Source organism: Pelodiscus sinensis, chromosome Z (assembly GCF_052426305.1).
Source record: "Pelodiscus sinensis isolate ZL-2025 chromosome Z, ASM5242630v1, whole genome shotgun sequence".
Lineage (NCBI taxonomy): Eukaryota > Metazoa > Chordata > Testudines > Trionychidae > Pelodiscus > Pelodiscus sinensis.
In genome coordinates, this window is record NC_143085.1 from 31320901 (window position 1) to 31341352 (window position 20452).

Genomic DNA, 20452 nt, shown 5'->3' on the forward strand with positions numbered 1-20452 from the left:
ATGAAGTCCTGCTATATGTACAATATATATGGAGGGGAGTGAAATCATCTGGAATTCTTCACTGACTCCCCACCCAAGAAAACTCCTAGAAACACCCATGAAACAAAGACTAAAATGGGAGAGATGCTAGACCCATGCTATGGGGATTTTCAGCCTGTGAATGGAACACCGAGCAATTCAGAGCTGTATCCAAGTACAGCTTGCCCCTTAGTAATAGCAATGTAGCCGTGTTAGTGTGGTGTAGCTGAAGCAAAATGCAGGACTATGTAGCACTTTAAAGACTAACAAGATGGTTTATTAGATTATGAGCTTTTGTGGGCCAGACCCACTTCCTCAGATCAAATAATGGAAGAAAATAGTCACAACCATATATACCAAAGGATACAATTAAAAAAAATGAACACATATGAAAAGGACTAATCACATTTCAGAACAGAAGGGGGATGTGGGGGAGGGGGGGAAGGAAGGTAAGTGTCTGTGAGTTAATGATATTAGAGGTGGGGAAAGGTAGATGTCTGTGAGCTAATGGTATTAGAGGTGATAATTGGGGACGCTATCTTGGTAATGGGTAAGGTAGTTGGGGTCTTTGTTCAATCCCCCCCAGAGAGTGTCGAATTTTAACATGAATGACAGTTCAGAGGATTCCCTTTTAAGTGCAGATGTAAAAGGTCTTTGTAGCAGAATGCAGGTGGTTAAGTCATTGAGACAGTGTCCTTTCTGGCTGAAATGGCAAGAAATTGTTTTTTTCTTTGTGATCCTGTCTGATATCTGTTTTGTGGGCATTAATCCTTTGGCAAAGTGTCTGAGACATTTGTCCAATGTACATAGCAGACGGACACTTTTGGCACATGATTGCATAAATTATATTTCTGGATGCGTAGGAATGTGTGTTCTTGATCTTAAACTCACTTGGTTAGGTCCAATAATGGTATCAGCAGAATGAATATGTGGACAAAGCTGGCAACGGGGTTTGTTGCAAGAGAAGGTACCAGGGTTGGTATTAGTGTGGTATGTCCTGTGGTTGTTAGTAAGAATCATCTTGAGCTTGCCCCTTAGAATCTTCTGTTCATATGCTACTGTAACAATATGGCTTTTCTGTAGCCATGTTGGAAGGCCTGTGCTAAGCCTGAACCAAAGCCGCCTTCTGTAGCCAGATTGAAGAATTACATACTCACATTCCATCTATTTTGTATTAAAAAGTGTCACACCAAGCTATGAGGAAGGGACGTTGCCCTGATAGCTCCTCCACTGTCACCAGCCAAAGGAACAAATCTCAGGATGGGTAAAGAAAACTTAAATAACACCATTCTGTCTGGCAAGAAACTACTGCTTATCAATAGAGAATGTTGTGGAATTCTCATTCTATGATCATTGTCATTACACTTTCCTATTGTTTGTGTGTGATCTCTGTCTGATTTGTAACTGTTTGTCAGTTGTATAATTAATTTTGCTAGGTGTAAATAAATTAAGGTGATGGGGTATGATTGGTTAGGTAATTGTGCTGATTGATTAGTAAAATTATTGGTTACGGTATAGCTAAGCAAGACTCAGGTTTCATTATATAAACTGGGATCCAAGAAGGAGATCAAGAAGAACTACTCACATCCAAGACCCCACTTAAGATAAGAGCTCCCAGGACTCTTCCGCACAACCGAGATGTGCAGCAGCTAAAATCCAGAGAGACTGACCTTGCCTGGCCAACAGGGGAAGTCTGCCTGCCTTTATCAGGATTGGTGAGCATGACACTGTGGGCTTAGCATGTGTATTCTGCTTGTTTGGGAATTGTCAATAAATAGAGGATAAGGATATTACTGTGTGAGGCTCTTTCAGTGGCTAAAGATCCTGCAAAATCCACAGGAAAATGGACCCTGAACCTTAAGAATTGGGTAAGGGTGGGTGTGTAAATTAACAAGGTTGCACCTTGAGCCCTAGGAACTGGGCAAAGGTGTGTGTCCCTACATTGTAGAAGGGTTAGAGAAATTTGTGCAGGTAAGACTACAAGCAGGCTACAAATTCTTCACCCTATTTAGTGTATTGTTTACAGTGTACTTTCATTATTGCAATTGCTTTGATCTATTTGTTATCCTTTAAAAACCTATATTTTGTAGTTAAACTTATTTGCTAATCAAATCAGTATGGGGGAATCATAAGTCAGGGGCCAAAGGCTATTGCATATTCCTTTCTACATAGAGGGAGAAGGGTACACTTTATGATCTTATGCTGTTCAGCTCCCTCTGTAGCACAAGCTGGTATAATTTAAGTTTACATTTCAGAGGAGGTGAGAGCATGAGTTGGGCGTAACTATCCCATGGAGAGGATGATCACTAATGCTGCTTGTAACTGCAGCTGGGTACATTCCTACTTGTGTGTTTCTGGTGAAAGTACATGCTGGGAAGCTCTGTACTTTGCCACAACAAACCAGCATGAAAGGGAGTCCCTGATGGTGAGGCAGCAGACTCCCTAGTATCCATCACAGATGCTTTTTAACCAAAGCAAATGTAGGGCGGTGGTAGGAGCAAAGGAAAGGTGTGAGTAGGATTACTAGAATTATAGTAAGGAAGGGAGAACTAAAGACACCAGGAAAAACTTTTGGCATAGATCAATTAAAATTATAGGACAGTCACCCTTTGTTACAGTGAAGATTCACTGAGCTCTGGCAATTTAAGAGACACTAGAAAAAAATTGTCAGAGGAACAGAAAGGAGCAAGTGTTATGCTGACTGGTGAGTTCTATGACTTTATATTTCAAACAACAGAGTTCTGATACTGATTTTTATTTCCTCATATTCCTTTATCGCGCTGAGTCATTCTATTAGAAAGTTCTGTATGTAGCAGAAATAGAGAGCAAAATATATAGCTATTGAGTGCACTGATGCAGATGTAATTTCCTGTTCTCAATGAACAGGCAATGGTGGAGGTCCCTGAACACCAACATGCAGACTGAAGAATTTAAGTGGATTTTTCCATAGCTTCTAAAAAGGTGGGGGCTCCAGTTTTTCCATTAAGGATTTGATCCAGCTTGTGCCATTGATTAGTTTAGTGGTGGCAATGATATACTCTGTGCCACCATCTTCCATCTGAGAAAGAAACCTCAGTGCAGCAATTTCAGCATACGTCACGCCTCCCAGAAAGAACACCAAGGTTAGTCTGTTTTCTCCCTGTTGACCTAAAACATTTAGAGAGAGAGTTACAAACTGGTACAGAAACAATTTTATTCTGAAATCAATCTAGGGCCAAAACTCAAGCATGTATTTAGTCAAATTATAAAAAGGATGGGAAGCCTCTGCCAGTGACCTTGAGCAAGTCACTGCCTCCAGGCCTTTGTAAAAATTCTAAGGAGATATCCCCATTTTACAGTAGGAAAACTATGAGATTTACTGATAATTCCTAGCTCTTCTGTAGCATTATATCTATACCATAAGGCAATGATCAAATTAGGTTAATTGTACTGAAGTTATGAAGATAATATATCTAGAATTATTAATCAAATGAACTGAAGAGGTATGCTGTTAGTCACACCAAGCTCTATAAATGAATTTAAGAAAAGAAGAGTCCCAGACTAATTAAGTTATTCCAAAGACGCTTACGCTTTTTTTGAAGACCAGTAGGTATCTGCTGCCTTTCTTCAAAGTGGGGTCCTGGGAGCATCTTTAAAACTTCCTCTATGCTACGCCACCCTGGGCGAGCAAGCAGCTGTGCCAGACGCACACTTAATGGAGCATAGCCACTGTACACATACGAAATATCATTTGGATTCTATATAAGGAGAGGGAAATGAGCAGCAGTGGAGTATTCTACTGAAAAGTGAAACTTCAGCATATTTAAATTATGCAATGTTCAAGCTATCCTCTGCCCCAAGTCTGTGCCCTATCAATAGACAGGCCAGTAGGAGGATGAAGTATTCAGTTTACCTGTTCATTGACATCATCCATCCACAAGCGCAGGGTTTTCCTGATTGTTGGGTAGTTGTTTCTACTGCTTGTCTGAAGTTTTAAGAGTCCAGCCTTTTCCAAATTGTTTAATGTCAATATATGTTCATAGCCATAAGTCTATAACATGAAGATTTTGCCTTTAATGTAGTACACCGTCATATTTATGCATCAAGAGCAAGTACACAGAAAAGAAAAAGATTTTCAACATGAACAGAATAACTTGCTGAAGTCACAATCAAGGTTAGCAAGAAGGCAAATATTTTAAATCTATATTTTAAACAAACAATTTTAAAATATTTTCATTTAAACATTAATTTTAAAGACAGCTTTTACTTCATTAAGAAAACTCATAAGAGAATAAATGTGTAGAGTTAAAATGCACATTTACAAATGTCTTTCTGAAGTATGCAAAAGAGTATGACAGTGAGCCAAAATAATAAAAAGTATATGCAAACCTTAAATATATTTCACATTTTGTTAAAATAAAAAAAAATTAAAAAACCAGTATTATAATGTAAATATAGCCTGACCTGGAGAATCTCTCTTTTATAATGGTCCAGCACCTTCTGCTTGAGTCCACTGTTACACACGGATTGTAGGCAAACCAGCCTTAATATCTTGATCAGTGGATGTTTTTGAGCAATGCAATCTTCAGTGTAATTGTTGATCTATAAAGAAACAGACATCCCAGCTGTCAACCAAAATATAGTTTAAGATTTTAATATTAGCAGAAAAGAAAAGCTCTGCTTTTGCTTTTCCATTATAGGCAAAAACAATGTTTCAGAAAATGCTTTTACCTCCTTGTCCATCACTATGGGAAGAGTAAGCAGCTTCAGTATTTTTGAAATAGCACTGTGGCATTGGGGATTCCAATTAACACTCTGCCAATTGGAGTGACTCAACAATTGAAATGGAGGATCATATTTGTTACTCTGGAAGAGGTTTACAAACACTCGCCCTTGATTTTTCTCTCACCTCCATATTATAATAGCATCATACAAGTCAAAGCACTGAAACTCAGTCAGTTGCCTGTCTTGCAAAACATGCAAGAAACCAGAGTAATGTAATGGTGACTCAAGTCTCCCCACGTTGGATAGAAAATGCAGTACAGCAACTCTATTGCCCCTTAATGATAGAAGGCAGACAGGAGGCTATGGACCATGTTTAATTAAAGTGAACAAAGCTGTGGCTTTATGTTTGGCAACAAACCATACTGTGGAGGGAGGAGGAGATAGGCTCCCAGGAGTTGTAAGAACTTCCTCTTACTCAGCTCCCATAAGGGATATTTTCCTCCTAATCCTTTCCCAAACCAATTTATCTGAGTAGTGTACCCTTTCCATAGCAAATCCCTGCAATGGACATTGGCTACAAGTTTTATATACAAGTTGTAATATGGCAACCTTCTATTTCACCCCGTCACATACTCAGCTAAGCGGAGTAGAAGGTGACAAAATCCACCCTGCTTTGGTCAATCCAGCCCTGAGAGAAAAATTCTTTCCCAGCCCTCCAAGGAAAAGATGCATCTAGAATATCAGCCTGTGTGTACAAGGCAAACATGGTCTTATTCAAAATATCAAGTGTAGGTGGGTGAGAACATCCACCCAGATCTTCATTAAGAGGCCCTATTAATGGCTCTGTGGGATAAAAATACTTCTTCCAGACAGCAGGAAAAGCAGCGCAGTAATCTTGTCCTGACTGCAACTGGATCCTGCCCTTCCTATCTATCTCTGAAAGCTTTCCCTTTTTTCAGTCCTTTTGCAAAGGAGCCCATAGAGGGGCAAAGCCCTTTTTTCTTGCAGATTCAGACACTCATATAAAAAAAAGCTTACTAAAGTGAAATGCACCACTTGGAAAGAGTGTTTCCAAAATGCACAAGGAACATACTGAAAGTTTTCCATACCAGCATCAAACCAGTCACCAACTGTCTAGGCTTCTCTTTATTACTCTCCCCCACACACATCCCTCCCATCTTTTTTAGGAGTATTTTAGACTACTTATAACAAGATAAAAATCACAAACAAGCAAGATACCTATTCTCCACTCACCTTGTCAGTGTCTATTCCTGACATGAACTCTTGTTCTACTGTTAAATTATCAAAGAAATCTTCTGACGCTAAAAAAAAATGCAATAATTTAGTGAGTCAGTACTTAAGAGTTAGTTTATTCACGTTAAATGGTTTCAGCAGTTGCCCAGATGTAAATAAGGCCAGTATTTTGCTCCTGGTATCAGAATTTATGATGAAATCAGCAAAGTTACATCTTTGGCTGCAAGCCATATCATAAGATCAACTGTACGTGGAACATTGAAAAGGATACTTACTAGTAATATCTTTGATTAGCTCTGCAATCGAGGTATGGTTTGCTAGAGAACTTCTAGCTGCTTGCATATGTGGCAGTTGAGAAACAAATTGCTTGATCTCCCCAACAGTTTTAGCATGGTGCCTTTCCTAAAAACCCAGCAATTACAATAATCAACATCTGTTAAATCATTTCATTAAAAGGTGTATTTTTAGTTGTATACTCTGTTCATTGCTTTAAGTAGTGAGCTTCATTATACCATCCTGTCATTTTGCAACACAGATCAGATACCTTCAGTAACTTCTGATCTTTTAGACAGAGCAATTTCAAAAAACATGTTTCCAAGAACAGCACTGTTGCTTTATTAGTTAATAAAGCTGAGGTGTTACTGCACCATGAGAAAACCAAACTTGGCATGATCTCTTATTTTAGCGGACAGGCTGCTAATCATGTTTCTTGATGCCATTACATTAAAATAGCCCAACATCTTGTACTCCTATTGATATTCTTGCATAGAAGGCACAAAGTGCTTAATGAACATTTGTGAAGTAAGCATCATATGTCCACTGAGGTTGAGAAGTATTACAATCCCTATTTCACAGACAGGGAGACTGAGACCCACAGAAATGAAGTTTTATCTCCTTCGGTAGACAAGAGGAATGGCTGCTGATCCTCCATACAAATACATCTTAGTGGTATGATGAGATACTTAAGATCTTGACTCACTGGAGTTGTGATGCAGTCACTCTGACCTATTTAAAGAGCATAAACACTACAGATGCGCCATTAAATTCCTAGGATAAGGTAACATGCAGTAGATGTAAAGCAAAGAGGCAAAGGAGGAGCTCACAATTCCTCAAATGAAAGCTGTCAGAGAAGTATGAAGTGTTAGGTGCACCCTGAGGAAGGGGAATGGAGACAGCATTTTCCCACTCACCAAAACTCAAGCGTTGCCTATTTTGAAATAACTTTTAAAGCAGGGATGTTAAATTTAGTTTAATCAACTAGTTGATGGAATTTCCATTGACTATTTGATTAGTCGATATGCTGGGGAGCCACAGCAGGGTTAGCTAACTGGGAGCTAACCCCGCTGAAGCTCTGCCTTTCAAATGTATTCAGAGCTGGCAGGCTTTTGATACGTTTAAAAGGCTGAACCCAGTGTGAGCTGGGACAGCTGATTCCCAGCTCGCGCTGCGTCCCCACTGCTTATCCCTGGCTTGCGCCCAGTCCCCCTAACCCTCTGCCTCCCCTGCCCCTGGCAGAGATGGTGCTGGGGGAACCAGCTTTTGAGATGGCTCCCCCCAGCAACAGCTCCTGCTCCCCCTCTTGCTGCCTCTAATAGAGAAAGCAAAAGAGGTGGGGAAGAAGTGACTAGTCGACTATCTGATAAGTATAAGTTGCTTATATCCCTATTTTAAAGTTAGTACCAATCTGTAAAAGTCTTCCCCAAGAAATCTAGAGCAGTGGCTCTCAACCTTTGTAGGCTGTTTTACTCCTTTCAGGAGTCTGATATGCCTTGTATAGTTTGAAGTTTCACTTCACTTAAAAATGGCTTGCTTACAAAGTCCAACATAAAAATACAAAAAAAGTGTCACGACAGTATTCCTGACAAACTGCTTAATGTCTCATTTTACCATACAATTCTAAATAAATCCATTGGAATATAAATATTGTACCTATATTTCAGTGTATGATATATAGAGAAGTTTAAACAACTCATTGTTTGAAATTTTAGTTTGTACGGACTGTTAATATTTATGGACTCTGTTGTAAAACTCGGCAAATACCTAGATGAACTGATGTACCCCTCAGAAGTCCACTGTGTACCCTCTTTTTGAGAACCACTGATCTAGAAAACCTTGTCTGATGAAGCATAGACATATGTGAATTCTTAGAACAATCCAGGCATTGGGGTTTCACCAAGTCAAAAATAAAAAAAGTTATGTTTCTGAAAAAATTATCTTGACCAAAATTTAAACTATATAAATGGGCAAGTACAGGCAGGAGAGAGATAATGGAGACTGCAATTTACAAGCCAGTTGCTGCAAGAGTACTGCCATTTCATTATCACCTATTACATCTGACAATCTCTCACATCTCTTCCCTCCCTTCCAGTGTGAAGTATTTTAAACTTCGGAAGCTTTCAACACTAATATCCCAGTTAATGTCTATTATTGCAAGTCAAGTCTGAATGCACAATTTAGATTGGTATAGGGTACATCTAACTGGCCTTAAAAATGGCAGGAATGACTATAAACAGCCTGAAGGTACACAAAAGTATTAACACACAGTTAGGACAGCAGGTTACAGGTATGTACTTACTGACTTGTGTTTTAGTTTTCCTGTGCTCATTTTTAAGGGGGGGGGGGGAGAAAGAGAAGAGTGTTCAATATACTGCTGATGTGCAACAGCTAACAGGTCAACTGGAGTCTCACTGTTAGTAAACTACACACCTGTAATTTTAGGGATGTTACTGGGTAATGGTTAACTGGTACCCAGAGAACAGCCTCCTGCCTGTGTCCCACTGCAGAGGGCTGCTCCAGCCCCAGTGGGTGTCTACACGAGGCTGCTGGTTCCTACTCCACATAGGCTGGGAGCTGACAGCTCTGCACCAGACTAGAAGCAGCCAGGTGGAGCATGTCTGCCCATGATGGGGGAGCCACTCCAGGCCAACCTCCCCACCTACCCCTGTTTAATCAGTTAACCAGTTAAATATTAAGTTTACCATAAAATCGAGTATAATTACCACTTTTTCCTGGTTATTTATCATCAAAGTCAGGGTGTGCATTATACATAGGAGCTATATTTCAAAGTTTTATTTTGGCAGAAGCTGACAAACTTGTAAGTAGCCTCGGGCCGGGGAACTCCCCCTCACCTCCACACAAACTTTCCCGCTGCAGCATGGCACAGGGGCTGCTGCTCTGCCAGGCTCCCGGACAAGGTGAGGAGCCAGTGGCACTGCCAGACTGCAGCTCCCTGGCTCTCTGCCTGCCTGCTACTTCACACTGCGCCCGGGGGTCCCTGCAGCAGGTGCAAGCTTGGCGTGGCGTGCGGGCAGCTGTCAGGGGGGTGGAGGGGAAGGTTTCAAACTCTGCCACCGGCTCCCCAGGCTGCGCGCGCATTTCCTGGGCAAGCCTGCAGATGAAAGAGGCATGTCCCTCCCTCCCACTCTCCTGCAGCCCTGGGCCACCTCCAGGAAGTGGGTGAGGCTGGGTTTGGTGCTGGTGGGTTGGCTCCTGGCCTTTTTAAAGAAAAATGTCTGAGGTAAGCTTGATGTACAATGGGGGTTCGTTATATATAGGAGTTCAGCTTTTTTCATTAAGATTCAAACGTCAGGGTGTGTATTATACATTGGTGCACATTATACTCAAGATTTTACGGTAATTAAACAGGATTTTACGTCCCTACCTGTAAGGGGTGCCAGTTAGCTACTAAAGGCAACTAGCATCTACTAGCCATGTATACTCCTATTATTGTATACTTGTACTGTGATAGCAACTACAAGTCCCCAGTCAGGGTCTCACTGTTGCATGTATAAAAACTAGCACAAAGACATGGCCCAACCCCAAAGAGCCCGTGCTGAGGAAATCTTTAAACCAGCATAAGTTCCTCCAATGCTCTAGTCAGCCCTCCACAGCTCTGGGGCCCTGCTCCTCCAATTGCTATTTCTTCAGTTTACCTAAAGGCGGGAGGATGATCCAGTCACTCAGATTCAATTCTCTGCTGCATCTCCAACTTCCTGTGTGACTGACACCCTGTATTCCATGTTCACCACTTTGACAAGGTTATGTTATATTCTGTACTAGTATGCCTTGGGAAGTATCATCTGAAAACTCAATTTGCTGAATATTCTTATTCTGTTGAAATATGCGCAACAAAACACGTCATGTAAAATTATGAGATTCTGCTATATGATTGTTACTGCAAACTAGGAAATAAATGGCCAAAAGATACATTCATGCAATATTAAGGTTTGGCATAGAAAGGGGTAATAGTGGATTGTAGACTTGTTTCATGCTCAAGTCTGCTATGGAGTCAAGTCCACCCAGGAGCAATCCAGATCACAAGCCTACTGCACAGTACAGCAGCACACAGGGTTCTTTACCTCAAAAGCAGCAGATATAATTTTGGCTTTCTTGCTCAGCACCGACCCCACAGCGTTGAAGTTCTTGTCTCGAATTTCAGCATACAGTTCCTCAGCAGAATTCAGCTGGAGTTTCTTTGGTTCTGTGGGGAGATCCTTGCCGCCCTCACCCTGCTTCTTAGGAGCAAACTTTTCAGGCGGGAGTTTCACATAGGCTACCAACACAGCAAGAAAATAAATGACAAATTAAGAGCTCAGATCTCAGTACTTAATCTGAACCACCACCAGAAGCTTTCCAAGAAAGAGGCAGTTCTAGCCTAGCATAAACACTCATCCTACAACTTGAAAGAGCTGTGGAGGGCTGACTAGAACATTGGAGGAACTTATGCTGGTTTAAAGATTTCCTCAGCACGGGCTCTTTGGGGCTGGGCCATGTCTTTGTGCTAGTTTTTATACATGCTTTTCTCTAATTTGAAAGGATAAAAATCCCCACCAGCTATACATAAAGGAAGAGTCCTATACACAGATCAATACAGCACCAGGAAGATCCTTCTGCTCACCTGCTGAAGGTGCTGAACAATAAAGAAAGCACTGTAAGCTTAAATTTACAGAGAACATCTGCTTCAGGGGCAGGTGGAAACAAACAGCATGTTGAGGGGACTTTTTATCTAAAATCCCTACTCTTATGAAAAGTGTCCTCAGACACTAATGTCTGTGTACAGCTGACATTTCCAGGACTCACGGAAAGCAAAGAGCCCTGTGCTAAATTCATCTTTCTGGGAAGGGTGAATAATATAATAATATATACCTATCTAATAGAACTGGAAGGGACCATAAAAGGTCATTGAGTCCAGTCCAGTCCCCTGCGCTCACAGTAGGACCAAGTACCATCCCTGACAGATTTGCCCCAGATCCCTAAATGACCCCCTCAAGGATTAGACTCTCAAACCTGGGTTTAGCAGGCCAATGCTCAAATTACTGAGCTATCCCTCTCCCCTAAGCAGAATGAAGCACTGAGTTGACCTTGTTAGGATTGAAAATAGCGTTTTTAGTTACACCAAGCAACTACGTAATCCCTCTGTAGGCTCAGAAGAGTTATTCACACTTTTATCCCAATATGCATGGAGCAGACTTCTAGTGGGCACACTGTAATTTATTCTAGCACTCAGGAATTTTATTCTATTCCATTAAAAACAGAGTTTTGCTGTACATAATTTGCAGCACTTACTATTTTGAATCCCATATATTTCATCAATAAGGCCTTCATATGTAAGCTGAGTAGCTAACGGTGACAACAGGTCTACATTGCGGTCAAGCAATAAGAGGGTATCAAAGACAGGAAATATTGAGTTCTGGCCTCCAGGGAATTCTCGCTTCATCCTGATCATCATGTTAGCCACATGCTGGAAATAAAATATTTGGTTCATTATAGCTCAGGCCACAAGAGATGGGTATAACAACTAGCTTTATGGACACAAAGATAGGGAAAGAAGTCAAGGGTAGTAGAGGCAAGCTGTGTAACTGGTACAAGTGGAGAAAGGGCCTTTAAGAAACAAACTAAACTATTCTATAGTGAAGATTGCTAGTTTAGTCTGACAGAACAGTGACAGAACCACAGCTGTGCATTCAGTTCCAGATGCTTTCTTACCAAAAGAAGGACTTATGAACTGCAAAGATTTGAGAAAACAACAACAACAACAACAAAATCTGGTAAGGGACTGAAAGGGAGAGAGCAAAAGGGCATGACACAAATAACTTGACTACGTGATGAATAAAGATGAACATAAAGGTTGAACCTCTCTAGTCTGACACCCTCGGGACTTGACCAATTCTGAACTAGAGAATTTTCCAAACCACAGGAGGTCAATATGGTCTAGCAGCATTAGCAACATTTCCACTGCTTACTGGGCTCTAAGATGAAATTTAGGGGTAAATTAGAGCTAAATAATAGCACAGAACACTGAGAGCCAGGAGTGATGGATGTAAACAAATGTTATGGGATCATGGGAAACTTGGCCACATCCATGATAAGTGGACATCCACTTAACTAAAATCATGCCAGTCTACAGATTTTGCTGGACCAGAATGTGCTGAACTAGAGAGTTTCAACCTGTACCTAAATGTTTCAGTTATAAGTAGATAATTCCCTTCTGTCTTTGGAGCTACTTAGTGTGGTAAAGAGAGTAGGAATATTAAAATGCATTTATTTAGATAAATGTGTAAACCCGCCCATCTGCCACCCCCGCAATGATGCTGCCTCTGATACAGCTCAGGCTCATTGATTAACTGTGTACACGTTTACACTTTCAGATCCCTAAAAAAAGACAGTCTAACCAGGAGAAAAAGGATGAAGTTAGGTCATCCATTTTTCTGTTGAACTGTCTCATGAGGCGGCATGCAAGCCCAACTGTGGGATATTTAAACTAAACTACACAAAGCACTAAAGTAGTACATACACCACAATCTTTGCATTGGTCAGGGGTCAAATAGGTCTTAACTCTAATTTCATAAATTCATAGACTAAGACCAGAAAGGAATATAGCGATAATCTAATCTGACCTTCAGCACATTGCAGGCCACAGAACCTCACCCACAAATTTCTGGGATCTCAATACCAGAGGGATTATAAAAAGTAAACAAACTGGCCAAACTACAGCAAAATAGAAATATATAATACCAGTCTCAGCAGACAGGTGACTTGGGGGAGAAAATATCTGGATTAGGAATGTTAAATATTGGTTAACTGAATAGTTGATTAACTTCATGAATTCTTATCTGTCAACTATTCTGTAGTCCAGCAGCCAAACATGCTCCAGAGGCAGCAGCATGCAGTGCAAGACTGTAGCTGGTCCACGAAGGGAAACAATTTAAAAACCAGCTTCCCTCATGGATTGGCTGCCTGTTGCTCCACGCTGCCGCCTGTGATACAGAAGCAATTGCATGGGGATGGCAGCAGCCCCTGCCAGTGAGGGATCTGAGCTCCTGCACTTGGTGCGAACTGGAACCAAGCAAGGCTGCCTGCCCATTTGGCTCCTAATAAGCTTTAAATGCAGAGCCACAGTGGGGGTAGGTCCCAGATCTGGCACAACCCAGGACTGAACTGGGCTGCTTGCTTGCCAGGTTCCTAATACCCTTTAAACACAGAGCTGCCATGAGAGGTAGGTCCCAGACTTGGTACAAGCTGAGACTGAGCCAGGCTACTGGGCAGCCTGCTTTAAAAAAACAAAAACTTACTTGCCTGGGCGGAGGGGGAGGTGCATGTAGTCTTCAGTTCATCAACTACACTATTACATCCCTAATCTGGATAGGTAAAAAGAATGGCAGGGAACACATTTATACAGATGTTCCTTTAGGGGAGCGACTCAGAAGTGGTCCTTAATTACAGTAATATGCTCTGTAAGAAACTGAATTATTTCAGCCAAAATGCAGCTTATGACCCAAAGCATCAATAAAGCCAACACACATTAATGCAGCTAAAAAACACAGATATTTTACCCGTGCACAATCTCCCTTCCCAAAGATCTGTGGAATGGTTCCATAGAGTGCCTGTAGGGTCATCAGCCCCTTGGCTGCATGGTACAGACTTGTTTGGTCATTCTCCAAGTAACACTCCTAAATGACAGGGAAAGAAAGGTTACAGAAATAGAGGATATGTAATTAGCATACTCATCTTGTAAGTAGAACGTGGCTGAAGGGAATGGCTGAGGATACAGAGCCTTTCATGCACAAGTCACTAGTTCAAATCTGGCTCATGAGTCAGTGATAAAAAGTAGCAATGTAAGAGATTTACTGGTTACCCAGTAAATAGGCAAGCTTATTGGCCTGCTTTCAAGGTAACCACTTAACTGTCCCAGCCCCCGACTGGCCAGTGGTTAACCGTTAAACAATTTGTTTAACCAGTTAACTGCTGTACCCAGTATTTACATCTCTGATCCAAAGTCATTACTTGCTACTAGCTACTCAGGATACTAGCTGTTGACATCAGAGGTGCCCCAATGGACAAACATGCAGGTCTCACACAAAAAAAACAAAAAAACGAATTGTTGGTAGAACTAGCTGTCAGATTAAGGGCTTACTATATGAAAAGTGAGTGCATGGCAAGTTGGGGTGTCAATCTACCCCACACTAACCTGCTGCACATCAACTGTCCACGAGAAGCCTGCTGCCATGCACTAAAAGTTCCCTAGTGACCGCTGACCTATCCTACTTTCAAAGCCAGTGTGGGGTAGATTTATATCTGCCCTGCACCAACTGTTCATCTACAGAAGCTTCCAGATGATGTATGAGGAGTCAAGGGGCTATGGAGTAAGCTATCCTTTCTTGCTCTTTCTTGTGTGTCCCTATCCCCCCACCCATGCAGTACAGGCAGTCCCCGAGTTACTCGGATCTGACTTATGTCGGATCCGCAGTTACGAACAGGGTTTGCTCCGCGTCTCCCTGGTCTGCTGGTCTCCAGACGGGGAGCAAAGCCTCTGAGGACACCGGCAGTGGGACAGCCGCGGTGCGTCTGGGCTGTCTGCTGCCCACGTACTCTGCGGCTTTGCTCCCCATCTCCCTGGTCTGCTGGTCTCCAGCAGACCAGGGAGACGCGGAGCAAAGCCGCGGAGGACCCGGGCGGCGGGACCGCGGTGCATCTTGGTCCGCCGCCCACGTCTCCCTGGTCTTCTGCGGGGGGGGGGGGGCGCAGCTAGTACGCCCCCCCACCAGCAGACCAGGCTTTTCTCTGGACGCCTGTGGTAGAGCATCTGGGGCACTGCCGGTTGGTCCCGCAGCGCCGCTCTGGGCGCTACTGGACCAACCCGGCAGCACCCCAGCTGCTCTGCCCCAGGCGTCCTGATTCAGCCGCTGCTGAAACTGACTAGCGCTGACTACAGGAAGCCCAAGGCAGAGTTGCTCTGCCCCGGTCTTCCTGGAATCAGCTGCTGATCAGTTTCAGCAGCAGCTGACTTGGGGACACCTGGGGTTCTTAAGTTGAATCTGTATGTAAGTCGGAACTGGTGTCCAGATTCAGCCTGTTGAAACTGATCAGAGGCTGATTCCAGGAAGCCCGGGGCAGAGCAACTCTGCCTCAGGCTTCCTGTAGTCAGCCGCTGGTCAGTTTCAGCAGCGGCTGAATCTGGACGCCAGTTCCGACTTACAGATTCAACTTAAGAACAAACCTACAGTCCCTATCTTGTACATAATCCGGGGACTGCCTGTATATGTTTCATAGTTAAACAGGACAGTGGTTTCCAGCAATGCCAACTGGAGGGGTGTCCAGAACTAAGCCCAAGTGAGAATGAAAGCTACAATTCACCATGCTATTTAACCAGTCATACAGCATTGCAGGTGCAGGGGCTGGTTATTTAGACATGCACAGAACAAATTAAGTTTTGGAAGAAATAAATGACCTTGAGATAAAGTCCAGAGCCCTCCTCCACAGAGCAGAGAGACCTTAACAGTGAGAAGCATTCAAGAGGATAGGAAAGATAATAGCTGGTGCCAGGAGCTACAATGAGTAGTTCAATTACTCCTTCTGGAAAAACCACAGCTGTAACACTCCAGCCAGCAGCCCAGTAACTGGACTGGAAAGCAACAACATTCATGTGTACCAGCAATGAAAAGAGCTGGTCTCACAAGCAGCACAACTCTTCATCTTGCCGGCTCTATCCTCAAAGAATTAATAATTGCTATTTGGGAATGTGTTATTTTAGAATCCTCTAAGCAATGTGCTGCTCCATATGTAATGCTGCCGAGTAAGAGCTGCAACAAAAAGTCTCTTTCCGGTGACTCAAGTCAATTAGAAAATGTGTCACCAAGCTGGCAAGTTTTATCATGTTCTGACAACCCCTCTGCTGCTCACCCAGGGCTTGAGTCAATACATTAACAAATTGAAAGCCTCACATAGATTTAATTGGCATTACACGTGCTGTGCTGGTGATGCAGGATACAGACACAGCACTGTGGCCCATCTTAAGACAAGTGTTAAGTCTTTGTGCTACTATGGTGTGTGGCAGCCTAACAATTACACTTACCATTTTGTCACACATTTGACAATACATTGGAAGTTCTTTGTAAAGATTACCCTCACAAATGCTGTTTGTACAAGTATTGCTCACATTATTCAGATGGGGAAACTGGCACACAACACGGCCTAAAGTGATTCGTTCTGAGGTGCATCGTGGCAGTCAGAAACAAAGCCCAGGAGTTCTAACTCTTAAGTGCACTGTTCTACCAGAATCTGACCACATTTGCTCTATAGCTCCTTTTATTGCCTGGCAGCTAATCCATCTGGAAAGTGTTGAGATCCTTGGGTGACGACACCATACAAACGTGCAAAGTATCATTTTTCTCAAGGGAAACATCAGGACTTACTTTAAATGCAGTTTCAGACTCCATGGATAGCAAGTCTCCATCAAACGGAATGAGGTCCAAACTGTACTGCTCTCGATGAATGAAGGACCCCAGTACTCCCTGATCTTTCAACCGCTGTTCACACAACAAGCTGCGACGGGGCACAAACAAAATGTGGAAGTCCCTCTGCGGAGAGCGAACTCTGTCTTCACTGAAAGAGACTCAGCTTAAGTTGTCATGCGTATAGAAGCACAGTACATGCTGACCATGGTTACTCAGACTGGCAACAGAGAAGATGTGCTGCTTAGACAAAGGAGCAATAAATGGAAGTACCCACATTCCTGGTACTTTCTAGTTCCTTATTAATAAAGGCAATCCTGCACACAGCCCTCATGTTGTACAAAATGGCTTAAAGGCTAAGCAGTAGGTCTGTGGGCTAAGCAGCTTGGCAAGATGTATGCTGCTCAGAACCACAGGTTTGAATCCAGGGCTGGATTACCCAATAGGCAGACTAAGCACATGCTTAGGGCACCAGCAAAGCAGGGGCACCAAAAAAGATGAGATTTTTATGGTATAGTATTGTTTTTATTTTGAATTACATATGGGGGGGGGGGGCACCATAATCTTTTCAGTGCTTCAGGTCTTAATCCGGCCCTGTTTGTATCCCAAACAGAGTTGCCTTTACTTTTTGCAGTTGACTGTGGGTGGATCGTTCAAACAAGAACTGCCTGCCAAGGAACCATTCATGTTCAATTAAAGAAAACTGAGTAGAGTCTCCTTGGTATCTTTAAGCAAAAAATTCCCCCTCTCCATCTTGTTGCTATGCACCTGCTTCTCAACCTCCAATCCCAGAAATGACTGCATTCAAGTGGTGTAGTACCTATAGGTGAGGATTCTGATCTTAGTCCTGCCAAGTTAAGTAGCTGTTTCACACTGAAGTGACAGATTAATTATTAGTGAGTAGGCCGAAATCTACCCTACTTATTTCATTTACTACTGACACCTGGTATGAACCTGGGACAGTGGGGAGGCAAAAGGGGGAAAAAGAAAACATGAACCCCACTAAACCATCACAGCTTTGAGTATATAAGAATAGGAAGGTAAGAACAGCCATACTGGGCCAGACCAAATGTCTTCTGACAGTGTCCAATGCCAGGTGCCCCAGAAGGAATGAACAGAACAGATAATCATCAAGTGATCCATCCCATCACTCATTCCCAGCTTCTGAGAAGCTAGGGACACCATCTCTGATCATCCTGGCTAACAGCGACTAATGGATCGTTCCTGCATGAGTTTATCTAGCTTAAAAAAAAAAAAAACAAACACTGTTATAGTTCAAAAATGGCCTTCACAGCATCCTTGAGGAAGAGTTCCACAGGCTGATTGTATGTTTTGTGAAGCAAAACTTCCTTTTGTTTTAAACCTTCTACTTATCAAATGAAATGAATGACCCCATAGTTCTTATGTAAAGAATAAATAGCCCTTCATTTACTTTCTTGATACCAGTCCTACTTTTATAGACCCCAAATATGCCCCCCATCTCTTTTCCAAGTTGAATAGTCTCAGTCTTATTCACCTCTCCTCAGACAGAAGCCATTCCATACCCCTAATCCATTTTTTGCCCTTTTGTGAACCTTTTCCAATTCCAATGTATCTTTTTTGACATGAGGTGGTCACATCTGCACACAGTATTCGAGGTATAGGTGTACCACGGATTATATGGAGGTAATATATTTTCTGTTTGATTAACCCCTTCTTAATTATTCCCAATATTGTTTGCTTTTTTGACAGCCACATACACACTGAATAGATGTTTTCAGAAAACTATCCACAAGAACTCCAAGATCTCTCTCGAGTGGTAATAGCTAATTTAGACCTCATCATTTTATATGTATAGGTGGGATGATGTTTTCTGACGTGCATTACTTTGCATTTATCAACATTAAATGTAATCTGTCACTGTGTGGCCCAATCACCTAGTTTTGAGATGCAGCTGTTGCCTTTCCACTGAAACACCAACTATACCTGAGCACATTTTCAGCAATTATGTCCATTAATTCTAGCTTGGGCCTGACAAAGAAAATAATATTCTTGACATCAGCAGGTGGCAGACGGCCCGCCTTGAGGGTGAACATCTTCTCCACCTCATGTTCCTATGAGGAGACAAAAATGATATTCAATCAAGAGCTTCTTGTTATGCTGAAAATTGGTTTCAGAAAGGGCTACATCAGCTTAAGTTACCCAATCTGCTATTTGTTACTCTGATGCCTTATCAAAGGACAACAACATGGAATTAATCTTCTATTTCCACATGCTTATTATGCAAATTATTAGTTTACTGCGTTACACTATCATTAAAGATGGAGGTTCGACATACCTGGTCTGTAGGAGGAAAGTTGGCAGAAGAGCAGTAAGCGATATTCCAAAAGGAATATCTGCTATATGACAACACCTTAGCCCAGCAAATCATGGTAAATTTGAAAGGCAAACTCTAGGACAGTTTATAGAAATTGTGCTAATGGCTCTAAAAGCCATTAAGAGACTGAGGGTCCAAAGAGCTTTTTGAAATTTCAGTCTTAATAAACACAACATGGATGTCATGTAGACCTTACCTTTAAAAGCGAGTATTGCGCAATTAATCCAAAGGGTCCTGTGAGGTATTCATCCCACACTATTGCCTAGGAAGAAAAAAAGCCTCAGAAAAGTCAGTTTACACAAGGAAGAAAGAAAACTCTTACTGAAGGTGATACGCTGCTCAAACATTTGTTTTGGGAGAAGTTCCGATTTTAAGTCAGTCATGAATTACTGGGTGAATCAGAGGAGCACAATGTACTTCAAATACACTCATTAAGTTTCCCAAGAGATGTTTACTAAATAGAAAAAAAAATCAGTGAATCTAGCAAAGGAGACAGACAAAGGGACTGGGATGGCTGGACACTGGAAGAAATTTGGTGCAGCCACACAGACAATGCTGAAGACTATGGATTTCCACTCAGATCAAGTCAAGAACCTGAACCCAGTGACATGGTCACTGTCAGTCCATTTATAGGCTGGTCAGAGCATTATGTGAGCTTTCTATCTGCCCTAGTGAAGGCAAGTGAAAGGCACTTCCTGTGCAGTGACTTGTACTCCCAGGCTCTGCCTCTCTTACCCCACAGAGGCGGCTACATTTCAGAGATGCTGCACACCATGGATGTAGTGTGTAAAGCTTCCAAGAGTTAACACCCCAGGGCTGCCACGTGGGGGGGGGGGGAGCAGCCCCGCAGGGGTCTCAGACCCAGGCAGCGCAGAGCAGGGCCCGAGGGTTTTGGAGCCAGGCCTGGGGGCAGGGACCCGAGGGTGAGCGGGACGGGGGGAGGCGCAGTGGGGGGGGGCTCAGAGCCTGGGGAGAGGCGGGCGGGGGGCGGGGTCTCGGGGGCCAGTCCCTGGGCAGCAGCTGACGCCCCGGGGGGGGGAGGGGCGCTCCCTCACCTTGGAGCCCGCGCACTTGTCCAGGAACTCGCGCAGCTCCCTGCGCCCGGCCTCGCGCAGCGCCGTCAGGTTCACCCGGCCCGAGCTCAGGTGCGCCGCCATCCCCCGCCAGGCCCGGCCGATCACCTGACACAGCCGGTCACGTGACCCCGCCAGGCTCTCCATTCCTCCCCCCGCCCTCCACTCAGACCCCGCCTCCTAGCGCCCGGGCATCAGCCGGCTATAAAGGCTGCCCCGCAGCAGCCACGTGACCCGGTGACGGGGGCCGTTACAGGCGGGGCTTGTTCTGCCCAGGGGACGTGGTGACGAGCGCCGCTGGGTCCTGGGGGGAGGGG

The 20452-nt window shown here is 43.2% G+C and overlaps 1 protein-coding gene across 1 annotated transcript; it reads right to left on the reverse strand.

The window, feature by feature from the left end:
- Window positions 1–270: 270 nt before the first annotated feature.
- Window positions 271–20297, reverse strand: VPS33A (VPS33A core subunit of CORVET and HOPS complexes). Its single transcript, XM_075898657.2, has 13 exons — window positions 20118–20297; window positions 19259–19324; window positions 18672–18799; window positions 16668–16857; window positions 13809–13925; window positions 11542–11716; window positions 10335–10528; window positions 6252–6378; window positions 5977–6044; window positions 4462–4599; window positions 3911–4048; window positions 3587–3755; window positions 271–3165 (listed from the first exon to the last, which is right to left on the reverse strand). The coding sequence occupies exons 1-13, from the start codon at window positions 20280–20282 to the stop codon at window positions 2972–2974; spliced, it is 1869 nt and encodes a 622-aa protein (XP_075754772.2). The 5' UTR covers window positions 20283–20297; the 3' UTR covers window positions 271–2971.
- Window positions 20298–20452: the final 155 nt, after the last annotated feature.

Coding starts and splice junctions, on each gene's coding strand:
- VPS33A (XM_075898657.2), bottom strand. CDS start 20,282: ATGGAGAGCCTGGCGGGGTCACGTGACCGGCTGTGTCAGGTGATCGGC. Junction 18,800..19,258: donor CGCAATACTCGCTTTTAAAG/GTAAGGTCTACA, acceptor GTCTCCTCATAG/GAACATGAGGTGGAGAAGAT. Junction 6,379..10,334: donor TTATATCTGCTGCTTTTGAG/GTAAAGAACCCT, acceptor CTGGGTTTTTAG/GAAAGGCACCATGCTAAAAC.